This window comes from Cavia porcellus, unplaced genomic scaffold, assembly GCF_034190915.1.
Source record: "Cavia porcellus strain 051 isolate PalLab524CR breed Dunkin Hartley unplaced genomic scaffold, mCavPor4.1 scaffold_14, whole genome shotgun sequence".
NCBI classification, from domain to species: Eukaryota; Metazoa; Chordata; class Mammalia; order Rodentia; family Caviidae; genus Cavia; species Cavia porcellus.
The window spans coordinates 48,983,032-49,007,932 of NW_026947497.1; the positions used below are offsets into that span (position 1 = coordinate 48,983,032).

A 24,901-nucleotide genomic window follows, 5' to 3' on the forward strand; every position below is an offset into this window, starting at 1 on the left:
ATTTTTTGCAATATTTTTAAAGCTTCTTTTTGGAAACCTGAAAATATGTCACAATATTTATAGACAGAAAAGTAATGTCATCTGCAATGTAAAACAGAGTGAGAGACGACCCCTGAAAGCGTTTGGGAATATTATCGTGAAAATCGGCATGAGCTTCATGTTGAGGGAAATGAGTTTAGCAGAATTTAAAATGTGTGTATCTTTCAATCTAGCGACTCCATTTCTAACATCTAGTTCATGTACAAAAACAAATATGTGCATGTATGTATTTATTATAATATTGTTCTGAATTAGGAAGGAGACCTTTACATTTCTATCCTACACAAAAATAGGAGGCAGAAGTTAAGATGTATTATGTTCCCAACTGGAAAGAACTTCCATATATGTCAAATGGGAAAAATAATTGCAAAACTATGCATAAGGCAAAAAACCGTTTGTCATATTTCCTGATTTTAAATGGCCTTTCATATTTAAAAAGTAGCTAGAGGTTGGACATGCCCTGAGTACGTTCTGAGTGTGACAACAATGGTGACACTTGGTGAATTGGTAGGGTTTAAAGGAAGGTTGTAACAGCAAGGCTCAGTGAAATGCTAGTGCTTTGTAACATAGCAGCACACTCAGGCATTACCTGTGTAATGCCTCACAAGTGACAGTCACACACTGCCTGACCAAATACGTAGCACTATAGTGGGGTGGAATACAGCCCCAGTAAGGAGAGCAGGAAACTGTGCTTGGCTGCAGCCTGCAGGAATGGGGAGGTAAAAGAGAAAAAACACGCTAGTCTGCTCCCCACCATGCCACAAGTACTGGAGAGAAGTCAACTTCACAAGAGAACAGTTGATTCTGGCTCATGGTTTGAGCAGTAGCAGTCCATCGTTGGTTGTTTCCGTGGTCTTGGGGCCTGTGGCCAGGCATAGCACTAAGGCAGGAGCGCGTGGAAGCACAGAGCAGTTCCCCTGAGGTGTCAGAGAACGGAGGAGCCAGGGCCCCGACATCACCCTCTGCCTCTCAACCTACCCTCTTCCTCAGTCCCCCGACATGGAGATTCTATCACCTACCCACAGGTCCACAGAGCGGAGACCAAGCATTTAACACATGCCCTTGAAGGCCATTATGTCACAGCTCTTAGGCTCCGAAGGAACAACCAGAGTAATAACGGGAGGAAAACTGAGTAGGGGTGACTGAAACGGCAACAGAAAGTAAGAAAACCTTGTTATTTGTGGGAAGATGTTAACTTTTATTTTAATGACACTGAATTGGATGCATCAGCTCTCACAATTCTAGAAATACAAAATACTGACAGCAGGCAGGCGGGAACTGCCCTGAGTTATGACCAAACTGTTGAGAGACATATTAAAACTTAATGATCAGCAGGGCTTCATTCGTATGATTGCTACCTGACATCCTATTTGAAGTTATGGATGTATGCTTAATCCTGGGATGGTTACTTACATACACTAGGGTACTAAACTATATCGAGGAGGCTACAGTATATTTCAGAAAAGACACATGTTCAGCAAATACAGTTCTCTATGTGAGGGCCTTGAGTATGGTTCATCTTCCACTTAAAACTCTGGATCATAATCCCCAAAATGAATGCAATTTGCAAAAATAAAAAAAAAATTCATAAGTATTATTATGCCACATAAAAATTTAAATGCTTTAAATCCTGTTCAAGACATTCCTCCCCTCTCCCAGTTTCATTTAAGCATTGCTGCCCTGGGTCTTAGTAGGACATTGATGTTCATCAATAAGGTTATTGTGGCATCTTAGAATCATCCAAATGGTTACAGTTTTGCAACTAGGGGGTGCTGGAGGACTACAGAGGATTAGAGTATAGCCCATTAAAAGTTTCTCAATGAGGGTCTTTAGTCATCAATGAACTAAATAGCATTAAATTACACATAAATAGTTTGCAGAATATTTTAATATATTATTTAATACATTATACCATCAAATGAATACACAAACTCACTTGAAACTCTCCCAATTTTAACTTGGTCTTTTGTATCTGCTACTGCTAGACCTAATTTCACCAATGGTAGAAGTAAAAAGGTGCATTGAATGGGGTATTTTTAGGAATGGAGCCATCTCAAAATGAGACTTAGTGCTTACTTTTAGGCTGGATTAGGGCAAAGAAAGGAAATCTCAGTTGTCTAGACTTCTGGCCAGAGGAAACCAAAGTGGGAATAAAGTCTAACATAAACAAAGGCATAATTTACTTACTTTTTAAGTGTTTTGCAATACATCCCAAAATATTCAAATAAATAAAAATAAGAAAATATTTTTAATTTTACTTAAAATACGTAAGCATTTTAATGTAATGACGTTAAAATTTTACTGATAGGGGATATTCTTTCCAGTTTTACTTCTAGTAACATGAGATTTGTTTCCTTTTGATTCACTAAAATGATCTTAAATAACATATCTATTAGTGCATTCCAATTTAAAATTTGTATAACCGCTTTTAAGGCACAATGCTTAAGAATAGTCCATATCAACAAACGAAATTCATGGAAATACACTTAAGCTTTACGGTGGATTCAATAAACTTTTCATCTTGTGTAAATGATGTATCTATCTTTTATTTACTTTTATTTTGTTAAGATCCAGAATTTAGAATTTACTGATGGAAGTTCAGACTCTCTTCGTTTCAAAAATGCATACTTTGTTTCTTAAGCTGTCATTTTGATCATAAAGATAACAAGGATCTGATTTTACTAATCAATAATTTTCTGAACTTTATTTCTCCACAGTGTGAATAATTTATAATGGATATAGTTCCACTTACAAAGTTTCAACAATATGAATACAACTCTGCTTAATCTGTGATAATGCCATCTAAAATAATACAAGAATAAAGATGTCTTTCTCTGAAATTTACAAAGATGGGACTCTGGAGTAGGACACACATTAAAAAGGTGACCACGAAGGGAACCAGCGTGCACAACATTTTGTATTCAGAGTTATCTGACGTATTTGCAGCTTACAATAACTGAAAAGAACTGCTCGGATTCCTATTGTGTAGTATGCGCATGGTCCAGGTATTCTTGAAGTAACAAGTTTGCGATTTCTATGTACATCGTCGTTAGAGCGGACATTAGAGGCACATGCTGCCATTCGAAGGGAAGGTGCTATGTTTTGTCATCCTCGAACGGCAATCCCAAATGCAATGTATTGCTGTGAAAATGCCAACGTTTTCGCAGATCGGCAAATATGAACGCAGTTGGTCACAATGAAATGGGATTTTACTTTATACAGATGGAAGAGGTGTATCACAAATATATAGACCAATAGATCACATTAAAGAAGAGGAAGCAGAAAGGAAATAATGCTCTGGCATAAAGATCGATCCGCTTGGCCGCTGTTGGGATTACTGGCTTGGCCGGGGGAGGCTTCTTGCTGTTCTTTGCTTGAGACTTTCCCAGGCCGTTGTTGACTTCGATGGGTTTCCCATAGCAGTCGTAATTGGATAACTCAAAATCTCTGGGTAAGCTTCCCACGATGCTGAAGTCATTGGATCTCAGGTCGGATTTGGAAGTACAAACCTTTTTACACCTGGTCTCACCCACCTGAGGAGAAACATTAAGGACGGAAAGCATTTAGAATTTTTCCACATGTAAAACACATATCTTCCAAAGGATATTTTACAAACTGACAGGTTCCACAGGAGATATTTGTTATGTCACAAAGAACAGAGATGACAGTCAACTGATCAAACCATCAGACTGCTGGAACATTTAGCTGAAGTGTGTCATGGAACCAACTTCTGATTGTGTTAAGGAATCAAAGCCCAAATCAACTTTTATTCTAGTGTGTGACAGTTTCCTCAATTTGAAGATCAAGAATCAAAAATCCACCTCTGGTCCAGTACCTAACCACGGCAGAGAGGCTGTTACTACAATGCATAGATTTAAGGAAACTTCGTGTTCCTCTAACCCTTGCTTTCCCTACTGAATCTATTTCTAAGCAAGGCTGCTTATAAGTGACAGGGGAACTCACCCCTTAATAAGACTGTGCCTCTAAACCATGTTCCAGGGATTTAGCTCAGTGGTGCAGTGCCTGCCTGGCAAGCCCTGAGTTTAATTCTGGTACCAAAAAATAAAAAACAAAACATGGTCACAATGACTATGAACAAGTGATAGGCACTTGAAACTTGGGGGCTAACGTTGCATTAAACAACCACCCTAAGGAAATACAAAGGTTGTCTATGCTTCAGCTAGATCAGGAGGTGCAGAGATGATGCACTTACTGATTTCTGAATGATTAAATTGGAATGAATTTCTTCTAAAAACAATACCTAGTTCCCACTGAATCCCAGCAGTGACAGATGCTCTTAGACTGGCGGAAACCTCCAGTGTACAGAACAGCACTCACATTTGCTCCCTTGCTTGACTTTCTCACTGTTACTACTGAGTTTCATGATTATTCTTCTTTTTTGGGGGAGGGGGAGATCAGGGATCAAACTCATGACCTCGTGCTTTCCAGGCAGGCATTTATGCCACTGAGCTAAATCCTTGGGCCTTGTGATGTGTATTTGAAATTTTCACCACTGACATTTAGTAAGTTTTTGGTGAAAAGGGAATCCATTTCATTGTATATGGTTTGTGTATTACTGCGACTTGGGCTTTTGCTTTCTTAGCAAAGTAATTCATTGACTGATTCTAGAAATTCTGTTTACATGTACTAGATAGTGCTGGGTAAAACAATTCTGCCTCATAAAAATAAAACATTTCTCAGAAGTACATTAGGCACCAGTAATTATCCTTTATTTGAACAAATGCTGATATATATCTCCTGGGCAGTTTTCAAAGATAGCCAAGTAAAATACACTCAGTGAAAAGTCAGCTTCACCAGAATCTACTCCTCTTATCAAATAAAAACATGTACCTATTGACTGACCAGGGCTGTGGTAATTACCTTGAGTTGATCATTACCCATTGTACACATATGGGTCATACTGTACCTCATAAACATTTGCAAATATTATTTGTAAAAAAATACAAAAGTAAAAATCACAAAATGAGCACATGGATGCACACTTAAAATCCCAGCACGCTGGGAGGCTGAGGCAGGAGAATATTAAGTTCAAGTCCAATGCCAACAACTAGGAACACAGGGAGATTTAATCTCAAAAAAAAAAAAAAAAAAAAAAAAAGTTTAAAAAAAGAGCTGGAACATATCTCAGGAAAAAAAAACCGTGGTTTCTATCCGCAGTAACACCAAAAAGCAACAAACAAACAAACAAAAACATTAAAAAGCATATCTACACCTACCATATGTGTAAGCTATTTCTCTTTTTTCTAGTTAAGAACACACGTACATTTGAGGCTAGTAAACAAAGGTTGGCAGTATTATTATATATCTCACTGCTCATCTAAATGTGTGACTAGGTAAGAATCTCTAAATATATTTATGTGAATCTAATTATGGAAATATACATAAAAATGTTGGTAAGGGTGAACCGGGAATGAAGAGATAAGAGTTCATGCCTCTGCCAGGTGAGGAGGTGGAAATACCTTGCAATGCCAGCACTTAGGAGACTGAGGCAGGAAGCTCACCAGGAGCTCAAAGTCAGCCTGCACTAACCCTGTCTCAAACATAATTAAGTACATAAATAAATAAATAGAGTCACTCTCCCTAAGTTTTCATACTTAAAAAAAAAAAAAATCACTGGCACAATGACACACCTCCTTTATAAAACTGCCACAAGCAGACAACCCAAACAGCGAGATGAGCTCTCAGTTAGTGGCTGAGGACCATTCTAAGGAACCCAGATTCCCAGCCCCATGCACCCCTTTTAAATGAGAAGTGAGCAGGTGTCCCTTGTGAGGTCACCCTTCCTGTGCCCACCTGGCATCAACCCCACCTGGGTTCCGTCCACATCAGTTTGTACCCTGTGTCCTGCAAAATACCTGGCACAACAAAATGAGGACCAGCTGACCACTGAGAGAGAGGATGAAGCTAGCCGCTAAAATCTAAATTCTGCACTTTTGATGTACAGAAATGCGCACATAACTTAAAACGTGCTTAGCCAAATATTTCTACTTCTGGGTCTCCACTGCCTGCCCCACTTAAGTTGCCCCAGCTGAATTTTTAAGACCACATTCGGCGGCGGGTCAGCCACCAACCTCCACCCCCAGGCACATGTGCCTTTCTGCTCCTGCTGCAGCGCACCAGGCAGGAGAAGGGGACACAAGCACACCAGGGCCCTCTGCGGACCTCCAGAAAACAAAGGCACTCTGCATCTGACAGCATCTTCAGACTCAGGGCCACATGTCAAGTCGGGCGCCTGAGGAGCCTCAGTCTTTCTTGCTCGATTTTGAATTTCCCAAGTCAAAGATTTTAGATGTGGTTAATGCTGCTTTGGAACCCACTCATCAAAACAAAGAAGGACTTCATTCTGCAGCAGAGGTAGGCACTTACTGCTACCTATTTCTATTTTTTCACAAATGACCAATGTATTTTCAGTAGCAATGCTCTCACTGTACATCATGCTTTTCACACAGCTCAGAGTATGACTCTAGTTTCCATAAATAACTAAATACACGGCCAAATTTACGTGGTATCATGACCCCATAAGCTAAGTCACACATAAATACTTGAAAAATTCCAATGTATTTTATTTATATAATTGTATCTTTAACTGTGGTAGTTTTCATAATTTCCTAATTTCAGAAAACCAAACTGTACAGTTTACCAAAACTGTACAAATATGATGGTATACTTATTCAGAGATTAATTTTTATAAATGTATTGATCAGAGAAGAATAAACTTCTTCCATGCCAAAGCAACATAATAATGCACTCCTAAAAGCTTCAAGTTGTTTATGCTAGTGATATAATTCTTTAAAGCCTCTTTCAGCAATAAATTAGAAGATTGTTCCATTCAAAATCAGTGTCATGTGTGTGTGTGTGTGTGTGTGTGTGTGTGTGTGTGTGTGTGTGCGCGCGCGCGCGCGCACCCAGAGGCATAGGAATGCTCTGGTGAAGAGAAATAATTTTTAAATGCATGAGAAGACAAAGTGAGTAATACTTGATTCTCTACTGAGCAAAGTCTTCTAGGATTCTTAAATAAGTCTGTATTATTCGACTGGTTGGCTGAAGAGTTCTTGTTATATTTTGAGATTTTTACTCTAACTTTTTTTCATTAATACTTGTTGGGCCTTATTATTGTATCAACTATAGACATAAAACTACAAAATTTAGAATGTATCATTTTCAACTGTCACAATACCACATGGAAAGGGACAAAATAAAGTGCTTAAAATAAGGAAATAACTCAACACAGTCTTAGAAGTAAATTTTGTCATATAAACCTACAATTTATAATTGTGCGATTATTCCTTGCAATTAAGATATATGCCACTTACTTTGTCTTTTTTATACACATTTCTGTCTTGTTTGAAAAATTACTGGTAACAGCACTGGGCAGTGTGGTAACAAAACTGTCAAGAATGAAGCGTGGTGCAGACAAAAATTTCTTAGTGCTTCCCAGATCAGCCTCCGGGAGTCTCTCTCTCTGGTTCCCACAGGTTTGACTCCACAACATTTCAAACCAATTTCAGACAACATTTCTTGAGTTAGGACCTTAAGCATGGCTTTATGACAGCTATTTTCTAGGTGAGTAAGGTATGTTCAGAGGAATCCGTATATACTTAACTGCATTTAAATCAATTCTTAGTTTTGAAGACTTATCATGGCCACCAAGAAACAACTGTCTCATTCATAAATGAGCCACAACTTATATTTGCTAATGTATTCAAAATCATGGGTCTGAATGCTACCAAAATACTGGTACCACTGTCTTTCATCCACAAAATCTTTGAGGAAGGATAGGACCCAGGCCAGCAATAGGGGGCTATTAACAAGAAAGGGCCCTCAACTACTTTTGTTGGATGATGAGAAATAAATGAATAAAAGAACAATATGTATGAATAAAGGCTCAAAAAATGTGATGCATAAGAAATCACCTCCTCTGAAAGTGGAAAAAACCCTGATAATTCTATGTTTTATTGCATATTTTTGCATGTGGGCCATAAACTCAACCTCATTCTGAGCAGAACTCAGCCACAGACTCTGCCTCCTGGGAGACACAGTAGCCCATGTTTCAGATCCCTCTGGCTCAGTTCTGTGAAAATCCCCAGCGTCCTGTGTAAAAGCAGGGAAGGAGGAAGGGGAGTGGGGACCACAGTAACCATGAAAGGTGGAGGAGAAGAGAGGTTTCCTTGGGGATCTCCGGGCGGAAGGACTGAGTGGGGATTTGTAGCAACTGGAAAATCCAATGGCTGCTGCACGAAGTCCCCCAGGATAGTCTGCTCTGTCTAGCCAGAGGGCAGAATGAGGCAGCCCCATGACACAGAAAACTTTTAGCCCATACCATCTGGGATTCACCCAAATGTCATGGGGAACAAACAGTTCTGGCCCTGTTCCTTCCCACTGCAAGGGCTAAGGAGCAGGCCGAGCCTTCACCTAAGGAGGCTACCTCAAGGCACTGTGGCCCTACTGAAGCTGCTGGAGAAGGCTGTGGGAGGATGGGATGACTCCCTTTTCCAAGCCCACCAAGAAGCCCTCACATCCTGCTTGGGGTCGGTGGAGACCTTGCAGGGAGCACAAACATCTGATCCTACCCGAAAGTCTCAAGAGGAAGAGGTCTTCCTCTTCGGCACTGCAGGACAATGTGGGGAGTCAGCCGCCAAGTCCGCGGGGCTTCATGGACAAGGGGATCCTCCTCTGCCAGGTACTGCAAGGAGCCACCCTCACCTAGCAAGCTCCTTCCACCTGGCAGTTAGTAGTTCTCCCTCTTCCTTCCTGGCTCAGAATCAGAGAAAGTCAGCCATAGAGCGGATAAATGACATTCAGAGTTGCAAAACATACAATATGAAAATGTAATAGAAAGATCCACTCGAAATCGTTTATCATGCAATGAACTGGGAAAGACTTCAAATTGAATTTAAAGATCAGTGGATGTCAAATCCAAGTGTCAAACTGAAATTGATGTTTAAATGTCCATGATAACAATGCTTCAGTGAAATGCTAGATAGATTTGAAACAATGAAAGTCTCAGGAGAAAGAAAATACAAATCAGTGTCAAAAATGGAATACATACTCACAGGCTGTTATGAGCCATGTCTAGAAGATTCTCCAAACTCTCATGCAGTCATAGGCAGGGCTTTTTTCAGGTGGCAGGATCTGGCATGGGTGATGCTGGATTAAGGATGGGATGCTGGGAGCAAGGGGGTGTGAATGTTTAATTAACCCACTGATGGGTTTGGCATGGTTCTGAGTGGGAATAATGAGAATACCCACCTGGTGTGAATGCCACCTGCCCTCAGCGCATGAAGCTGGGTTGAATATAAAGTACAGAAAGGGGACTGCTGCTGTCACTCACTGCTTTGCTACCCTACTGTGTGCTGACTTGCTGGCTTCTACCTGCCATGAACTGTTTCTCCTTTGCCAGACCACCCTGCCTTTGAGCCAGCCAACATTGAGCGGAAACCTCTACAGACAGTAAGCTAAATAACTTTCCCCCTTTAACTTTGGGAGTTGAGTATTTTGTTTCATCAATAAGAAGAGTAAGTCATACGCATACATACATTCATACCAAATGGGGTTTTTAGAACTGAAAATGATTAATAACCAAACCATAAATCTCATGAATCACACTGGAGGAAAGCATCACTGCACTGAGAATTATAAATAATCGGGCAGAGAAAAGAGACCAGTAAGTGAATAGAGGCCCAATGTATAGGAGTGTAACAGTGGCTGTGGCACTTGTGTGATTGTAGTCCTTAAAATAAGCAAGAAAGGGACAAAGGTGAAAAAGTACTCAAAGAAATGATAACTGAAAAGTAAGTTTTCCAAGTGATATAAACCTGCATTTTCAATAAATACTACAATTTTTAAAAAGATTAACCCAAAGAAATCCATGAATAGACACACAGTAATTGCACTTCAGATCACTAAACACATACGCATTATTTTACAATGCAGGGACGAATAACACTGTGTGTCCACAGAGGGAAGAGCAATGAGAAGGTTCTGCTCTTATGAGAAGAATGGGAAGTCAGAGGGGAACGCAGAGCACTTGTTAGGTGATGATAGCACTGATGGAAGAGAACTGTGGTTCCCACCATTCTGCACCTACAACAACTGTCCTTCAGAAAGGAGGTGAAAATCAAGACATTTGCAGATGCAGGAAACCACAGACTGTGCCAGCAAACCTGCCCGAGATAATAAATAAAGTGATTCTCTGAACATCAGGAAAATAATGAGACATAACTTCGAAATTGTCAGGACAAAATAAAGGACTCAGTAAGCAAAACATATAAGTAAGCTTTCCTGCTGCTCTGAGGTTTTAAAGTTATGTTGGTAAGGAAACAGAAACCAACATTATAGAAAGAATGTGGCTGTCCATACCTTTGGGAGAAACAATGATAAAATGAGCAGAGAAAGGGTTGTAAAGAGGTCGTGACTTTGTACACATCAGTGTCAGGACTAGCTGACCACTTTAAGTCATTTATGTGTAATGTAAAATTGAAACAAACACTGCAGGAGTCACACAGAAAGATACACTTAAAACTGATGAAACAGTGGTGTGTGGTGGTGTATGCCTATAATCCCAGCAACCCAGGAGGTTGCGGCGAAGAATGGCAAGGTCTAGCCACACCTGAGGAGGTTAGCTGTATTCTGGCAAAATCTCCACTCCGGGGCCACCATCAAATCACCAGTGTAGTCTGGACTCCTAAATCTCAGTGTAAAGTGCTCAGGAACTATTAGTAAGACTTTGATTGCCTTCTAAGCAGTATTTAACTTAGGTGATTTGAATGTTTTCTGAAAAGCACATTCTTTGCAAAGCATTCATTGCTCAGTTCCTTTTCATCAGAAGAAAGCAAGCAAGCAAGGCCCAGTTCCCCCTCCACCCCGCAGCTGCCCCTCTAGGCCCTGTGGGCAGTGTTCCTGCTCACCTGCAGGGTGCTGATGTGGACAGGAGTCCCTGTGCCATTCACAGTGTTCTTTTTCGCCACACTCCCGCCTTTGCCATCAGCTTGCTCGGCCTTAGCAATCCTGGCCTTTTCTGCTTCCACTCGTTTGGGGTTGTTTAGCATCACCTGCACCACTGCGTACTCCACCAGGGAGGCAAACCCGAAGAGGAGACAGGCGATAAGCCAGACGTCCAGCGCCTTCACGTAGGACACTTTGGGGAGTTCAGCAGCCAGGGTGGTACACTCGGAGGCCAAGCTGAGGACGGAGAAGATGCCTGCAGACACAGAAGGGGATGGCAGGGGGGTTGCATGGCCCTGTGGCAAGCAGGCTCTGAAATCCTGCTCTTCCCCCACAGCTGTCTGTCCAGCGAATTTCAGCGGTCACAGAGAACTCATTAGGTGCCCTCGGGCTCCAAGACAATTACACAGAGGCAATTACAGGTGCTCTGTGCTTTTGCCAGCTGTGCTGGTAACAGAACCAGGGCTACTTGTTGTGGGGAAAGAGCTCTGCCACGCCCTCAGCCCACAAAGGGGGCTTTTGTGAAAGGGCATTAATTATGATTAGGAATGGCAGTAAATACTTTTTTAAAAAACAAATACATATTTAAGCCAACATATAAGAACAGAATTTCAGTCTGGCTTAAGTATCAAAGATGCCTACAGCATCTCTGAGGAAGCCACAAAGCCCTCCGCTGAGGGAGGGTTAAGTTTTCAGCTTTGTTCTAGAGAGATTCCAGTTATGGAGGGAATTTACACCCGTGAGCAACTATCTCTAAGCTACATCTGCTCTCTTGAACATACACAGCAACTTTCTTTTTTTTTTTTTTTTTTTTTTTTTGGTCTTTTTCATTTTTATCGGTACCGGGGATTGAACTCACGACGCCTGCTTGCAAGGCAGGTGCTTATGCCGCTGAGCTAAATCCCCAGCCCCACAGCAACTTTCTTATAAGAACTATTTTCACAATAAAAAAACATCTAATAGAGAAGTCAAAGTAGAGGACACTCCTGATTATTTCAGGGAAAAAACCCAAATGATTCCAACTTTGCCAGGAAAGGCATAAAATTCTTCTTGATGTAATATTACTGCATATATATATATATATATGTATTCAAGTAATGTAATTAAAGTTATTATATAATGTATATAATGCACAGTAATGTATGTATACAATATAATACATAGTAATGTATAACTTAGTTGTAAAACTTTGAATAAGTGCAATTCTGTGTCTCTTTCCTCTCCCCTTTGCTGCTCCCTGCCCCACATTCCTTTTTCTCCTCCTTCTTTCTGTCCTGCTTTCAGAGAGGGCTTGGAGGAAGAGGTCCCATTGGCATGGGCTCGGTGACCCTGGGTCCCAGGGAACTGCATTCCAGGCCAGAGAGTAACAGGTGAGCCTTGGCTCTGAACTCGCAGCTCACTTACAGGGCTGACTGTGCCCTCCTCTTCTTAGACCTGACCACCTCTAAGAAGTAATGCATAGATGATCATAATACTGAAAGGTGGGTGAAGCCCTCTTTTTTCTTCCCTTGCATGGTTAGCACTGTATTGTTACTAATAATCAGTGAAAACAATTAAAATTTAAGCCTATCAGTTGTATAATTCTAAGAGCTTCTGCAAAGTGTCAGTGTATGGTGCTGATGCCCATTCTTTGCAGGAGACAGCATTTGAGGCTCAAATTTGAAATGGCAATAATATTTATCCCAGGGCTTTCATGACTTCCTGTCCTCTGACACTATTCTCTCTTTTTTTTTATTTTTTTATTTTTTTTTAAAGTTTTTTTTTTTTATTTAAGAGGAAAAAGAGAAAAACACAAAACAAACCAAAGCGGCGTAAGGGTACACGCAATACAGAACTACAAAACAAAACAAAAAACCATAACAGTAAGAAATTACCTGCTAGTAGATTACACACTATTTTCTTGAAAATAGTTCCTCAAATCACAGTATCAAAGAACACAAGGTGGACATTCAAACAGGGAGACTGCAAACAGCTGTGTTCAATGTTCCAAAAACATTGATAAAGTCAGCTATTTAACACCCCCAAACACACTTGCTGTTATATCCGTTAGAGCTCCTTTTTTTTTTTTTTTTCCCTCTCTTTTTTACAACAAAATTTACACATCTTGGATTTTATTACTCCTTAGTGCTTATTACTTTCTTTGGGGGGGGGAAGAATACAGTCAAATATGGCAAAACAAAGCTGTCAGTCAATACCAAGGATAGACGTAGCACATGGTGTAGAACAGAGTACAAGTTTATCAACAATGGTTATCAACGTTGTCCCTTGTTTCCTTAAAAAGAATTGTCTATCTTATTAGATATTATAAAGTTGGACAAAACAGTAGAGAACAAGACCAATAAAACTTAGGCGTTGTAAACATTACAGGACTTCCAAAGAAGACAATAGTCAAATCAGAATGGGTATCTTAGTGAATCTTATTGTCTTCAAAGTAGTTGCCTATGTCTTCAAACTTGATACTATCATATAGAATGGAACAGAGTCTAATCAGTCAAAACAAGATCGTGGGAGTACTACAGGACTTCAAAACAAGTTAATAGGAAATCGAAAAGAGTTACTATTTATATATCCTAATTTTTTTGAATTTTTTCTTTAAGACAAACGTAAGAAATGACTAAATAATTTTTTTTTGAAACAATAAGGGGGAGATTGAGATAAAACAGGACATAACAATATAACAATAGAGGTCACAGCATGACTGTTTCAATAACCTAGTACTTCACCACCTTATAACCTGACTTAATAGTAGTTACCATAGTGTCTTTTTCCTTGAAATATTTGGGTAAAACTTCATATACTCTAGCTTCAAATATTTTCATATCAAGAAGCCCAGAATAAAGCCTTTCTAATTAATGAGTGAAAACTTTATAAGGCTTCAAGGCCACCTAATGGGGAATCATGATTACCACATATTTTTATATATTTGAATCATTACTTACATTAGGGAAACTATTCGGTATTCACACATGCGAGATTGATTTATTTCACTTATGAGTATGGTCTCAAGTTGTGCCCATTTATTGATAAATATCTCAATGTGATCCTTCTTTATAGCTGAATAATACTCCATTGTATAGAAATACCACAACTTTTTTATCCATTCCTCAGTTGATGGGCACTTGGGTTGTTTCCAAGATCTGGCGATTACAAATTGTGCTGCTATAAACATAGGTGCACATATATCACTGTGGTATGATGCTTTCAGTTCTTCTGGGAATATGCCTAGAAGTGGAATAGCTGGAATAAATGGGATTTCCAGTCCCAACTTTTTGAGAAATCTCCAGACAGATCTCCACAAAGGCTGTACCAGTCTACACTCCCACCAGCAGTGCAGGAGAGTTCCTTTTTCCCCACAGCCTCTCCAGCATTTGTTGTCGGTTTTCTTGATCCTGGCCATTCTTTCAGGAGTGAGATGGTATCTCAGTGTGGTTTTAATTTGCATTTCTCTAATGACCAATGATGATGAGCATTTTTTCATGTATTTATTTGCCATTTGCATTTCTTCATCTGAGAATTGCATATTCATCTCAGATGCCCATTTTTGGATTGGATCTTTGAATTTCGGAGGTCTGAGTTTCTTTAATTCTTTATATGTTTTAGACAAGAGGCCCGTGTCTGAGAGAGAGTTCACTAAAATCTTTTCCCAGTTTGTGGGTTTTCTTTTCACTATGCTGGAGATTTCTTTTGACATGCAGAAACTTTTTAATAAGAAGTGGTCCCAGTTATTGATTCTGGGAAGTATTTCCCGTGCGGTTTGAGTCCTGTTCATGAATTCTTTACCTACTCCTATGTCTCCAAGGTTTCTACCTATTTTGTCTTCCAATAGATTTAGTGTTTCTGTTTTAATATTCAGATCTTTGACCCATTTACATTTTAATTTAGTACATGGTGATAGACATGGGTCTAGCTTTAGTTTTCGGCAAATGGAGAGCCAGTTTTTCCAGCACCATTTATTAAAGAGACTGTCGTTCTTCCAGTGAACCTGCTTGGCTCCTTTATCAAAAATAAGGTGGTTGAGTGTGTTCGTAGTTGTGGTTGTATCTTCTAATCTATTCCACTGATCTTCAGCTCTGTTTTGATTCCAATACCATGTTGATTTTACTACTGTTGCTTTGTAGTATAACTTCAAGTCAGGGATTGTGATGCCTCCTGCTTTGTCTTTGCTGCTTAGAATTGCCTTTGCGATTCTAGGTCTCTTCTGGTTCCAGATGAAATTTAGGAGTGATTTCTCTAGGTCTATAAGGTATGTTGATGGAATTTCTATTGGGATTGCATTGAATCTGTATAACAGTTTTGGGAGAATGGCCATTTTCACAATGTTTGTTCTTCCTATCCATGAGCAAGGGATGTCTTTCCATTTTCTGAGATCATCTTCAATTTCCTTTTTCAGTGTATTATAATTTTCACTGTATAAGTCTTTCACTTCTTTCGTAAGAGTAATTCCTAAATATTTCATTTTTTTGCTTGCTAATGTGAATAGTCCAGTTTCTCTTATTTCCCTCTCTGTAATTTTGTTGTTCGTGTATAGGAATGCTATTGATTTCTGAGTATTGATTTTGTATCCAGCCACATTACTGAATTTATTTATTGTATCTAAGAGTATTTGAATGGAGTTTAGGGGGTCTTCTATGTAGAGTATCATGTCATCTGCAAACAATGATAATTTAACTTCTTCTTTTCCTATCTTTACCCCTTTTATTTCTCTTTCTTGCCTAATTGCTCTGGCTAGTACTTCCAGTACTATATTAAATAGGAGTGGTGATAAAGGACATCCTTGTCTTGTACCCGATTTTAAAGTAAAGGCTTTCAATTTTTGGCCATTTAGTATGATGCTGGCTGTTGGTTTGTCATAAATGGCCTTTATTATATTGAGGTAAAGACCATTTATTCCAATTTTCTGTAAAGTTCTTATCATGAATAAGTGTTGGACCTTATCGAAGGCTTTTTCTGCATCTATAGAGATGATCATGTGATTCTTATTTTTGGCTTTATTGATATGGTGGATTACATTTATTGATTTGCGTATGTTGAAACATCCTTGCATTCCTGGGATGAATCCCACCTGGTCATGGTGTATAATCTTCTTGATGATTTGCTGGATCCTATTTGCCAATATTTTATTGAGGATTTTTGAATCTGTGTTCATTAGGGAGATCGGTCTATAGTTCTCTTTTATAGTTGGGTCTTTCTCAGGTTTTGGTACTAGAGTAATATTTGCTTCCAGGAATGACTTAGGAAGGATTGCTTCCCTTTCAATTTCATTGAATAGTTTGAGGAGTGTCGGCATTAGGTCTTCTTTATATTTCTTGTAGAATTCTGCAGTGAATCCATCTGGGCCTGGGCTCTTCTTGGTGGGCAAGGACCCAATTACATTCTCAATTTCATTAGCAGAGATTGGGTTATTCAACAGTTTTATATCCTCTTGATCTAGCTTTGGTACTTCATATGCTTCTAAGAATCTCTCTATTTCTTCTGTGTTATCAAACTTTTGAGAGTAGAGGTTTTCGAAATAGGTGTTGATGATCCTCTGTATTTCTATTGGGTCTGTAGTGATTTCTCCTTTTTCATTTCTTATTGCATGAATTTGAGCTTTTTCTTTCCTTTTTTTAATAAGGTTGGCTAGGGGCTTATCGATTTTATTTATTCTTTCAAAGAACCAACTCTTTGATTCGTTGATTCTTTGGATTGTTTTCTTAGTCTCTATTGCATTGATTTCTGCTCTGATTCTTATAATTTCCTCTCTTCTTTTGGCTTTGGGCTTGACTTGCTCTTCTTTTTCTAGCTGTTTGAGGTGTAGCATCAAGTTATTTACTTGTATTCGTTCTGTTTTCCTGATGTGGGAACTCAGTGCAATAAATTTTCCTCTCAGAACGGCTTTCATTGCATCCCACAGATTCCGGTAAGTTGTATCTGCATTTTCATTTTCTTTTAGGTATTGTTTAATTTCTTCTTTAATTTCTTCTGTGACCCACTGATTACTCAAGAGTGTGTTATTTAGTTTCCATGTGTTTGCGGAATTTTTGCAGTATCCTTTGTCATTAATTTCTAATTTCAGAGCGCTATGATCCGATAATATGCAAGGGATGATTTCAACTCTTTTGCATTTGCTTAAATATGTTCTGTGAGCTAATATATGGTCTATTTTAGAAAATGATCCATGTACTGCTGAGAAGAATGTGTATTCTGATGTTGTTGGGTGGAACATTCTGTATATGTCTATCAAACCCATTTGTTCACAGGTGTGATTCAGTTCTGTTATTTCTTTGCTCATTTTCTGTCTGGTTGATCTGTCCCTTGGTGTCAGTGGTGTATTAAGGTCTCCTGTTACAATTGTGTTACTGATAATTTGAGTTTTCATTTCTGTTAATAATTGTTTTGTATAACTGGGTGCTCTGGAGTTTGGTGCGTATATATTTAAGATAGTTATCTCTTCCTCTTGGAGTTTTCCCCTTACGAGTATGTAGTGACCTTCTTTGTCCTTTATGGTCATTGTTGGTTTAAAGTTCACGTTGTCTGCAAACAGAATGGCTACTCCTGCCTTTTTTTGGATTCCTGCTGCATGAAGAATTGTTTTCCATCCTTTGACTTTCAGTCTGTGAGTATCTTTCTGGGTTAGATGGGTTTCCTGTAAACAGCATATGGTTGGATTTTGTTTCTTGATCCATTCTGCTAGTCTGTTTCTTTTGATTGGTGCATTGAGACCATTTACATTAATGGTTATTACTGTTAAATGCTGGTTAATTGTAGGAATGTTATCTCTCTGCTGTTGCATCTTTATCTTTCGGTTCTGTTTAATTATTTGCTTTTCTTAGTGGTTTTTTCCTTTGTGTATCTAAACTGTCTTTCAATATTTTTTGCAGGGTTGGTTTGGTGTTCATGAAGTTCTTCAGCTGTTCTTTGTCATGGAAGTATCGTATTGCACCATCTATTTTGAATGATAGTTTTGCAGGATATATCAGTCTTGGTTGGAAATCATTTTGCTTTAGGATCTGGAATACTTCACTCCATGCTCTTCTTGACTTTATGGTTTGTGCTGAGAAGTCTGCTGTGATTCTGATAGGTTTTCCTTTATAAGTGATTTGTCTTTTCTCTCTGACAGCTTTTAATAATCTATTCTTGTGTTGGATTTCTGGGATGGTGACTATTATATGTCTGGGTGTAGTTTTATTTTGGTTATGACTGTTTGGAGTTCTATATGCTTCACTGATCCTGATGTCAGTTTCTGATCTCATGCTTGGGAAATTTTCAGCTATTACTTCTCTAAATATCCTCCTGACATCCTTCATGTTGTCTCCCTCTCTTTCATTAATCCCTATCATTCTTATGTTATTCTTCTTTGCATCGTCTTGCAGTTGTTGAATTGTTGTTTCCTGGTTCCTTGTTATTTTCAAAAGATCTTTCCTTTCCTGTTCACTAGCTGCAATCCTGTCTTCAAGGTCTGAAATTCTATCTTCACTTTCATTAAGGCGGTTTTTACAACTTTCAGTGGAGTTTTTTATTTCCTGTATATCTCTGTGCATCTGCATTATGTATTCTGTTTGTTTCTTATATTGCTCGTCTAGGGATTCTATCTTTTTGTTTAGTTCCTCCAATTTTTTATCTGTGTTTTCTTTAGATATATTTAGAATCTCTTTCATTTCTTTTATCATTTCTTCTTTTATCTGGGAGATTATTTCGAGTTTGAATTTCTTTAAAGCTTCCTGGAGTTGCTTGTCAATTTCAGTGGCTATTGTGTCCGATATATGAGGTGGATGGGATATATTTTCTTCTATATACATCGCTCCTAGGGTTTCTTGAGATGGGCTGGACGTTTGAGGTTGTAATTTGGTCTTTCGTTTTGTCATTTTCCTATATTTCTGTGTTTCAAGTGTTACTTGAAAGCTTCCTCAGGATCTGTTGAAAATCCGCTTCTATGTTTGGAGCTACTGGGACTCTGGCGCCGCGCTACTCCAAGCCATTAGGCCTACAGAACCAGTGGCCCTCCTCTGCCTGCTCAGAACTCCGCAGTTCCAGACAAGCTGGGCCTCAGGGACACTGTGCGCCCACCTGCCCCTTGGAAGCTCCACAGTTCTTCAATCGCAGCCGGGTTAGGGTACTCACCACAGGCCGCAGTGCTTCAGGAACCTGTGGACCCTCCCTGGTTGCAGAGATATCCACAGTCCTCCAGACACGCAGAGAGGCCAGTGAGGGCACCCCAGATCTGCCCAGCTCCTCCTCTGCAGACCTGTGGCCAGGCGCGGCAGCTAAACAGGCTGGGCTAGGCTGGTAGTGTGGGCCAGCCAGCCTATCGGGAGCTCAGCAGGTCTCCAAATGAAGCCTGGAATGGGGAGGCTAATGTGGAAGCCTCAAACCCACCTCTCGCCTTCACTGCACCTGGAAGCCTGAGGGAACTCCAGCAGTCTGGGCGCAGAAATCCAGAGTCCTCCAGACACGCAGAGAGGCCAGTGAGGGCACCCCAGATCTGCCCAGCTCCTCCTCTGCAGACCTGTGGCCAGGCGCGGCAGCTAAACAGGCTGGGCTAGGCTGGTAGTGTGGGCCAGCCCACCTATTGGGAGCTCAGCAGGTCTCCAAATGAAGCCGGGCGACACTATTCTCTATGTCATCATCAAGTTTCTACTCTCTTAGAGTAAATATTCAGGTATCCAACTTATTTATTTTAACCAGTAAGCTGAGTCAGATTTTGAAAGACTAGAGCAATTGAAAATGTGAGCCTCAAATGCTGTCTCCTGGAAAGAAAGGGCATCAGCACCATACACTGACTTGTGCAAATGAAAACCACAATGGCTACATAGTGACTTGATCAGCTTGCAGTTTTTCTTACAGTAATTATTGTTGCTCCTGGAGAAAACTAAGATTAGTGAGTAGAATCATATTTTAAACTAATGAAAATACAGTATATACACACAATGAAGTACTACTCTGATATAAAGAAGGATAAACTGGAGTCATTTGTAGGGAAATGTAAGTTCCTGGAGACCATAAGTGAAAAAAAGCTTCAGACACAGTCTTAAATACCACAGGGCTTATCTTTTTTGAGCAAAGCAAAATATAAACAAAAAGCAAAATGAAGACAGATAATAGGGAACAGGGCAATGCATTTTGTTTGAATGGGAAAGAGATCAAGAGAAGGAAGCAGACAGGAGACAGGGGAAGGGAACAGGGTGGGAAAAATGAATTAACCATGTCCACGCACCAACTTCCCAGAGGGGAGGCAGTCAACACACAATGCAAACATGTACTAATAAAAATACAAATGGAAACAAACTAATACAGGTCCCAATGCTTTCCATCTTGGAAGTGGAGGGGAACATAAATGTTTAAGATCTTCTCAATTATTGCTAAACTTGATTATACTCATGGGCATTCATTTGGTGGTAAAACATCTTTTCAATTGCTCTATTGTGTCAAACTCTGACTCAGCTTACTGGTAAAAAAAAAGTAAATAAATAAAAGCCTGACTTAATTTTCCAAGACAAACTACACTGCCACAATTCTGTGTTTCCCTGACACACAGGGATAGAAACGAAAAAAGACAAAAAAAAAAAAAAAAAAAAAAAAAAAAAAAAATACAATTAATAAGCCTTTACCTAGAAGGATCAAGAAAAAAGAATTGATAATTGTCAATATCAGGCATGAGAACTGGACATCAAAAGGGAGTATTATGAACACTTTATGTTAACCATTTACAGCTCATCTAGAAATCTGGAAACCTGTGGGTGAAATAAACGCGAGAATCCACGTAGAAAGGCACATGAACGATCCCGGACACAAGGCTCCAGGGCCTTACCCAGCGGTACCCTGGCAGCGCTGGCATCAGGGTTGATCCAGAAGGACAGCCAGGAGAGGACCACGATCAGCAGCGTCGGGGCGTAGACGCCCATCATGTAAAAGCCTACCTGCCTCCTCAGGGTGAAGATGACCTCCACGCAAGTGTAGTAGCCTGTGGGAGACAGACACATTGCAGGTGTGAGCCATGCACCCACGCGCCGTGTGGCTTCACGGCTGCATCGCAGGTGGCAAGAGCAGCTGTTGGGCGTTCAGCTAAAGAGCCAGCAACCAAAGCTGTTGTCTAAGGACGAGATGTGAAAGAAAGGCGGTGTGGAACCCACTCCACCTCCTCCGCCCTGACCCTCGAGAGCCCACCTGCTGCTCCACACTGCTGGTGTCCAGGCACGGACTGAAAACTGTGAGCACAAAAGACACAGGGTGCTCAGAGCCAGTCTTCCTTCCTGCCCTCTGAGCCCTCCAATGCCCTCTAGATGGGGAAAGTAATTCTCTTTCTCATGTGGAGGCAGACACAGCCACTATAGCTAAGTCCACCATTGCCCTGGCATCAGCTGGAGCCATAAGTGAGAGGAGGGCATGTGGTAGGCTTTGCCCACCAGAGAAAGAAAACAAGCAACACCAACATACGGACAGTGCTCCATGCTATTTCCAGAAATTTTAGATTATTTAAAAAATATTTTGGTCCTTCCAGTTAGGAGTTAAAATATAAAGTTAATGCCTAAATGCAAACATTTAGATAAGAATTTCATTCACTACATAACAAAAGTAAGGTTAGGTGGAATATCACAAAGGTAAAATATGTATAGTTTTTTTTCGGTTGAAAAAATGCACAATTATTTTAAACACTGCAACAAATAATAAGTGATAATAAATGATAATAAATAATTTTGCACTCAAAATTGAAACAATTATGGAGGAAAGAACAGTGTTACTCTCCACTACCCAAGAGAGAGTAGTAACATTTATACAGCCTTCTTACCTGGGTTGCACACCTGCCTGGGTGCTAGAATAATCTTCACATTTTTCGATCATAGCACCTGGAGCAGTATTTGCACACAACAGAATCTTAATAAAAGCTGACTAAAAATTTACCTACATCTTCTTTACAAGTAATTCAAATGAGAAATCTTTTTCCAGTGTAAAATGCTGCCTCTGAGAGGTTAGAAAGGTAGAACATGGAACAAAAATTATTAGTTGCTTAAAACTGAACTAAAATGTAATTACAAGTACTTCCCTATTATATCAAAAACAAGCGAAAAAATCTGGAGCTTTTTTCCTAACTTTAATTTCAATAGAACTAGGCAATACATTAAGTTGTCCACAGGCTTTTAATATAGAAAAGTCAGACAATGAACAATGAACTTTGTTCTCATCAAGTATTTTAACTTTTCTTCCCAGACCAAAGAGAACATGTGTTTTTAGTTAATAATGATATGCAATACTTAAAAAGTACAATATTTTGTAAGTACCACCACTGAAATGAAGAAGGATCACAGAATTTCCACAAAGCAGTTCCAAAGCAGCTTGCTTTGTAACCCTATCATTTTTTCAGATTAATTTTAGATTCACCTACTGCATAGGAAATTGAGACTAACACATATCTGTCTCTTAACAAACTATAGACTTTTAGGCAGCCTCAGTTGTCCCAACGATTAGTACAAAGTAGCACGCTGTGAAATAAAATTTTACAGTTCAAATGAGAGCCTAAAGAACTGAAGTCTTGTGGTTTAAGCTAAATTTCCATCAAGTACCTTTTCAAAGGCACCATGATGAGATTCACAGGACCCGGATACATTTACCAGTGAAGCCCTTGTGTGATATGAATGTGGTTTGCTCCGTGAACTTTTATGAGAAACATTTCTGGGCCTTCTTTGATCTCCCCCTAGCATTGGTACCTTTATGAGGGGCAGGTGGCCAGCTAATTGCTATAAATGGTCACTGGGAAAATTCAATTTATTTTCTATTTCCTGTGAGGTTTTGTTTCATTATTCACTCAGGTTTCCAATTTATGTATTTTCATGTACTTATTTTCCCATATATTTCTTCACTGTGGTTATTTCTTTAGTCATAGAAAAACATAATTTCAATAATGCTCAGAGTGGAGTCATTCGGGCAAAATCAGAGAATATACTGGCAATCATTATATGCCACGCTCTACAGTAGGACATTGTTTAGAATCCCATGTATTCTAAATAACCTATCTTTATAAATATCATCCACACATGGTAGTGTTTTACTTATAACCAGTGATGATTTATGTAAATACTGATAAAAGTACCTGATTTCAGCAACTTACTTATAATGACTCAAAACCTGACAGACTCCTATACTGGTAACTGTTGAGTAATCTTCTGAATGCTTTCCACCACACCATTCCTTTTTACTTTCTTCCACAGACCTAAAGTGTTCATTTTATTCATTTACTACAATGAAACACAGCTCTATAAAGAGTTTAATTTGTCTTTAATTTATCGCCGAGTCTTCCAAATGGAGACTTGTAACAAAAAATCATAAAAGTAAAAAAAAAAAAAAATGAACACAAATGACAAATAAATTGATAATTTAATTTTATATCTAAATGCAATTTAATCAATAGAATCTTTTTTAAATTGGTCAAAGCAATTTAGACTGTTCATTTTGAAATGTGGTCTGAATGTGTGAATCCTTTCCACCTTCGAACAGGACTTCACAGAGAAGGTAGCAATGACATATCAAGTCGCATTCTGCACAGCCAGGGCATAACCTTAGCCAAATAAGATTCGTTAATTTATTAGAGCACTGTGTCAAACAGGCAATAATAAAATACTATCTCAGAAGATTGTTGTGATGATTATTTAAGCCTTACAAGGCATATAATACCTAACTATAGCACTTAAAATATCTATGTCTGTTACAGTACCCAAAACACTGCACTTAATACCTAAATGTGGAAAGAAATTTTTTAAAAAACTATTTATATCTGTGTTACAAAATACCTGCAAACACTTTTTGTGATTTCAAGATTTTTAAAAAATTGTCAGATGAGCGTCAAATGTGGTAAGTACCTGTACTCTCAGTGGCAAAGAGTTTACCTGGCTAAGGGGTGGCTATGTCTAATTGCAGACCAGATACGAATGTACCTGGTGGCATTCCACAGGTCCTTCTGTTATCCTGGGCTTCAGTTACTTCATGTGTTAAATAAGGTATCGGCCAGGTCAGAATATCTGTACGATAACTTTCATATCTAACAATCTGTATATGCATGACTTCATCATTGAGTAGTTTACTAAATTATGTTTCTTTTCCTCAGATAGCACAGGGTCAATAAGATAAAGGGTCGCTGACCTATAAATATTATATACTCTGTCAGTGCATGTGAACATCAGGAGCAGTCTTACCTTTATCCTCAACATCTCCGCCTTTGAAATTATTTTAATACTATAAAAACACAAATATACACTCTCTCTTAGTATCTGGAGAAAGGTCTGTAGTCATATTTTGTGTTTGATACGTGATGATGGTAGCCTTCTACCTGAAACAACATATTTCTCTAAAATCTACACAAATAACACCTGATATTATTATGTCAGCATTCATGCTGCAGTACAGTTGAGCATTGCATTTATTTACCCCTGAAAGCTTTTGTCATGATTTACTTCTTGATACAGAGCTAGAATTTGTGCCACTTTGTAAGTTGCACTGATTATTACCACCAATGGGATGACTAGAATTCTGCATTACATTGATTTCTATTGCTGAATGAAATAAGAGTGCATATTTCCCTAGAACTTTCTATGATCTGTAACTACCAGAATAGACCCCAAAATTGAACACTAATTATTTCATGACAATCCTGAGTGGTTTAGTACTGTATTTTCTGCAAAAGTTCAGTGTAATTTAATGAAGGAGGTTAATTTTTGTTCCTTTCATAATCAGCTGATCACTGACATAGGCCAAGACTATTAAGTCTAATTATCTCACACTTCTACTGCTCCCTGCATAGTGTAAAGTCCAAAGCTGTCTACCTTCCAAAAGCTGCCCAAACCCAATGGCTGTAGACCTAGGGATTACATTCTTCATATCCACAATTTTTAGCCCAAATTACATCTTACCAGAAATAAAATTTCTTGGC

The 24,901-nt window shown here is 39.1% G+C and overlaps 1 protein-coding gene across 5 annotated transcripts in view; it reads right to left on the reverse strand.

The window, feature by feature from the left end:
* Positions 1–1,909: 1,909 nt before the first annotated feature.
* Positions 1,910–24,901, reverse strand: part of Glrb (glycine receptor beta) — an 83,119-nt gene continuing 60,127 nt past the window's right edge. For all 5 annotated transcript variants that reach the window (XM_063260875.1, XM_063260876.1, XM_063260877.1 and 2 more), the window contains 3 exons: positions 20,792–20,944; positions 10,968–11,260; positions 1,910–3,572 (listed from right to left, as the gene is read on the reverse strand). In XM_063260875.1, coding sequence (XP_063116945.1) covers positions 3,276–3,572; positions 10,968–11,260; positions 20,792–20,944 — 743 coding nt within the window. In that variant the 3' untranslated portion in view covers positions 1,910–3,275. The remainder of the gene's footprint in view (positions 3,573–10,967; positions 11,261–20,791; positions 20,945–24,901) is intronic.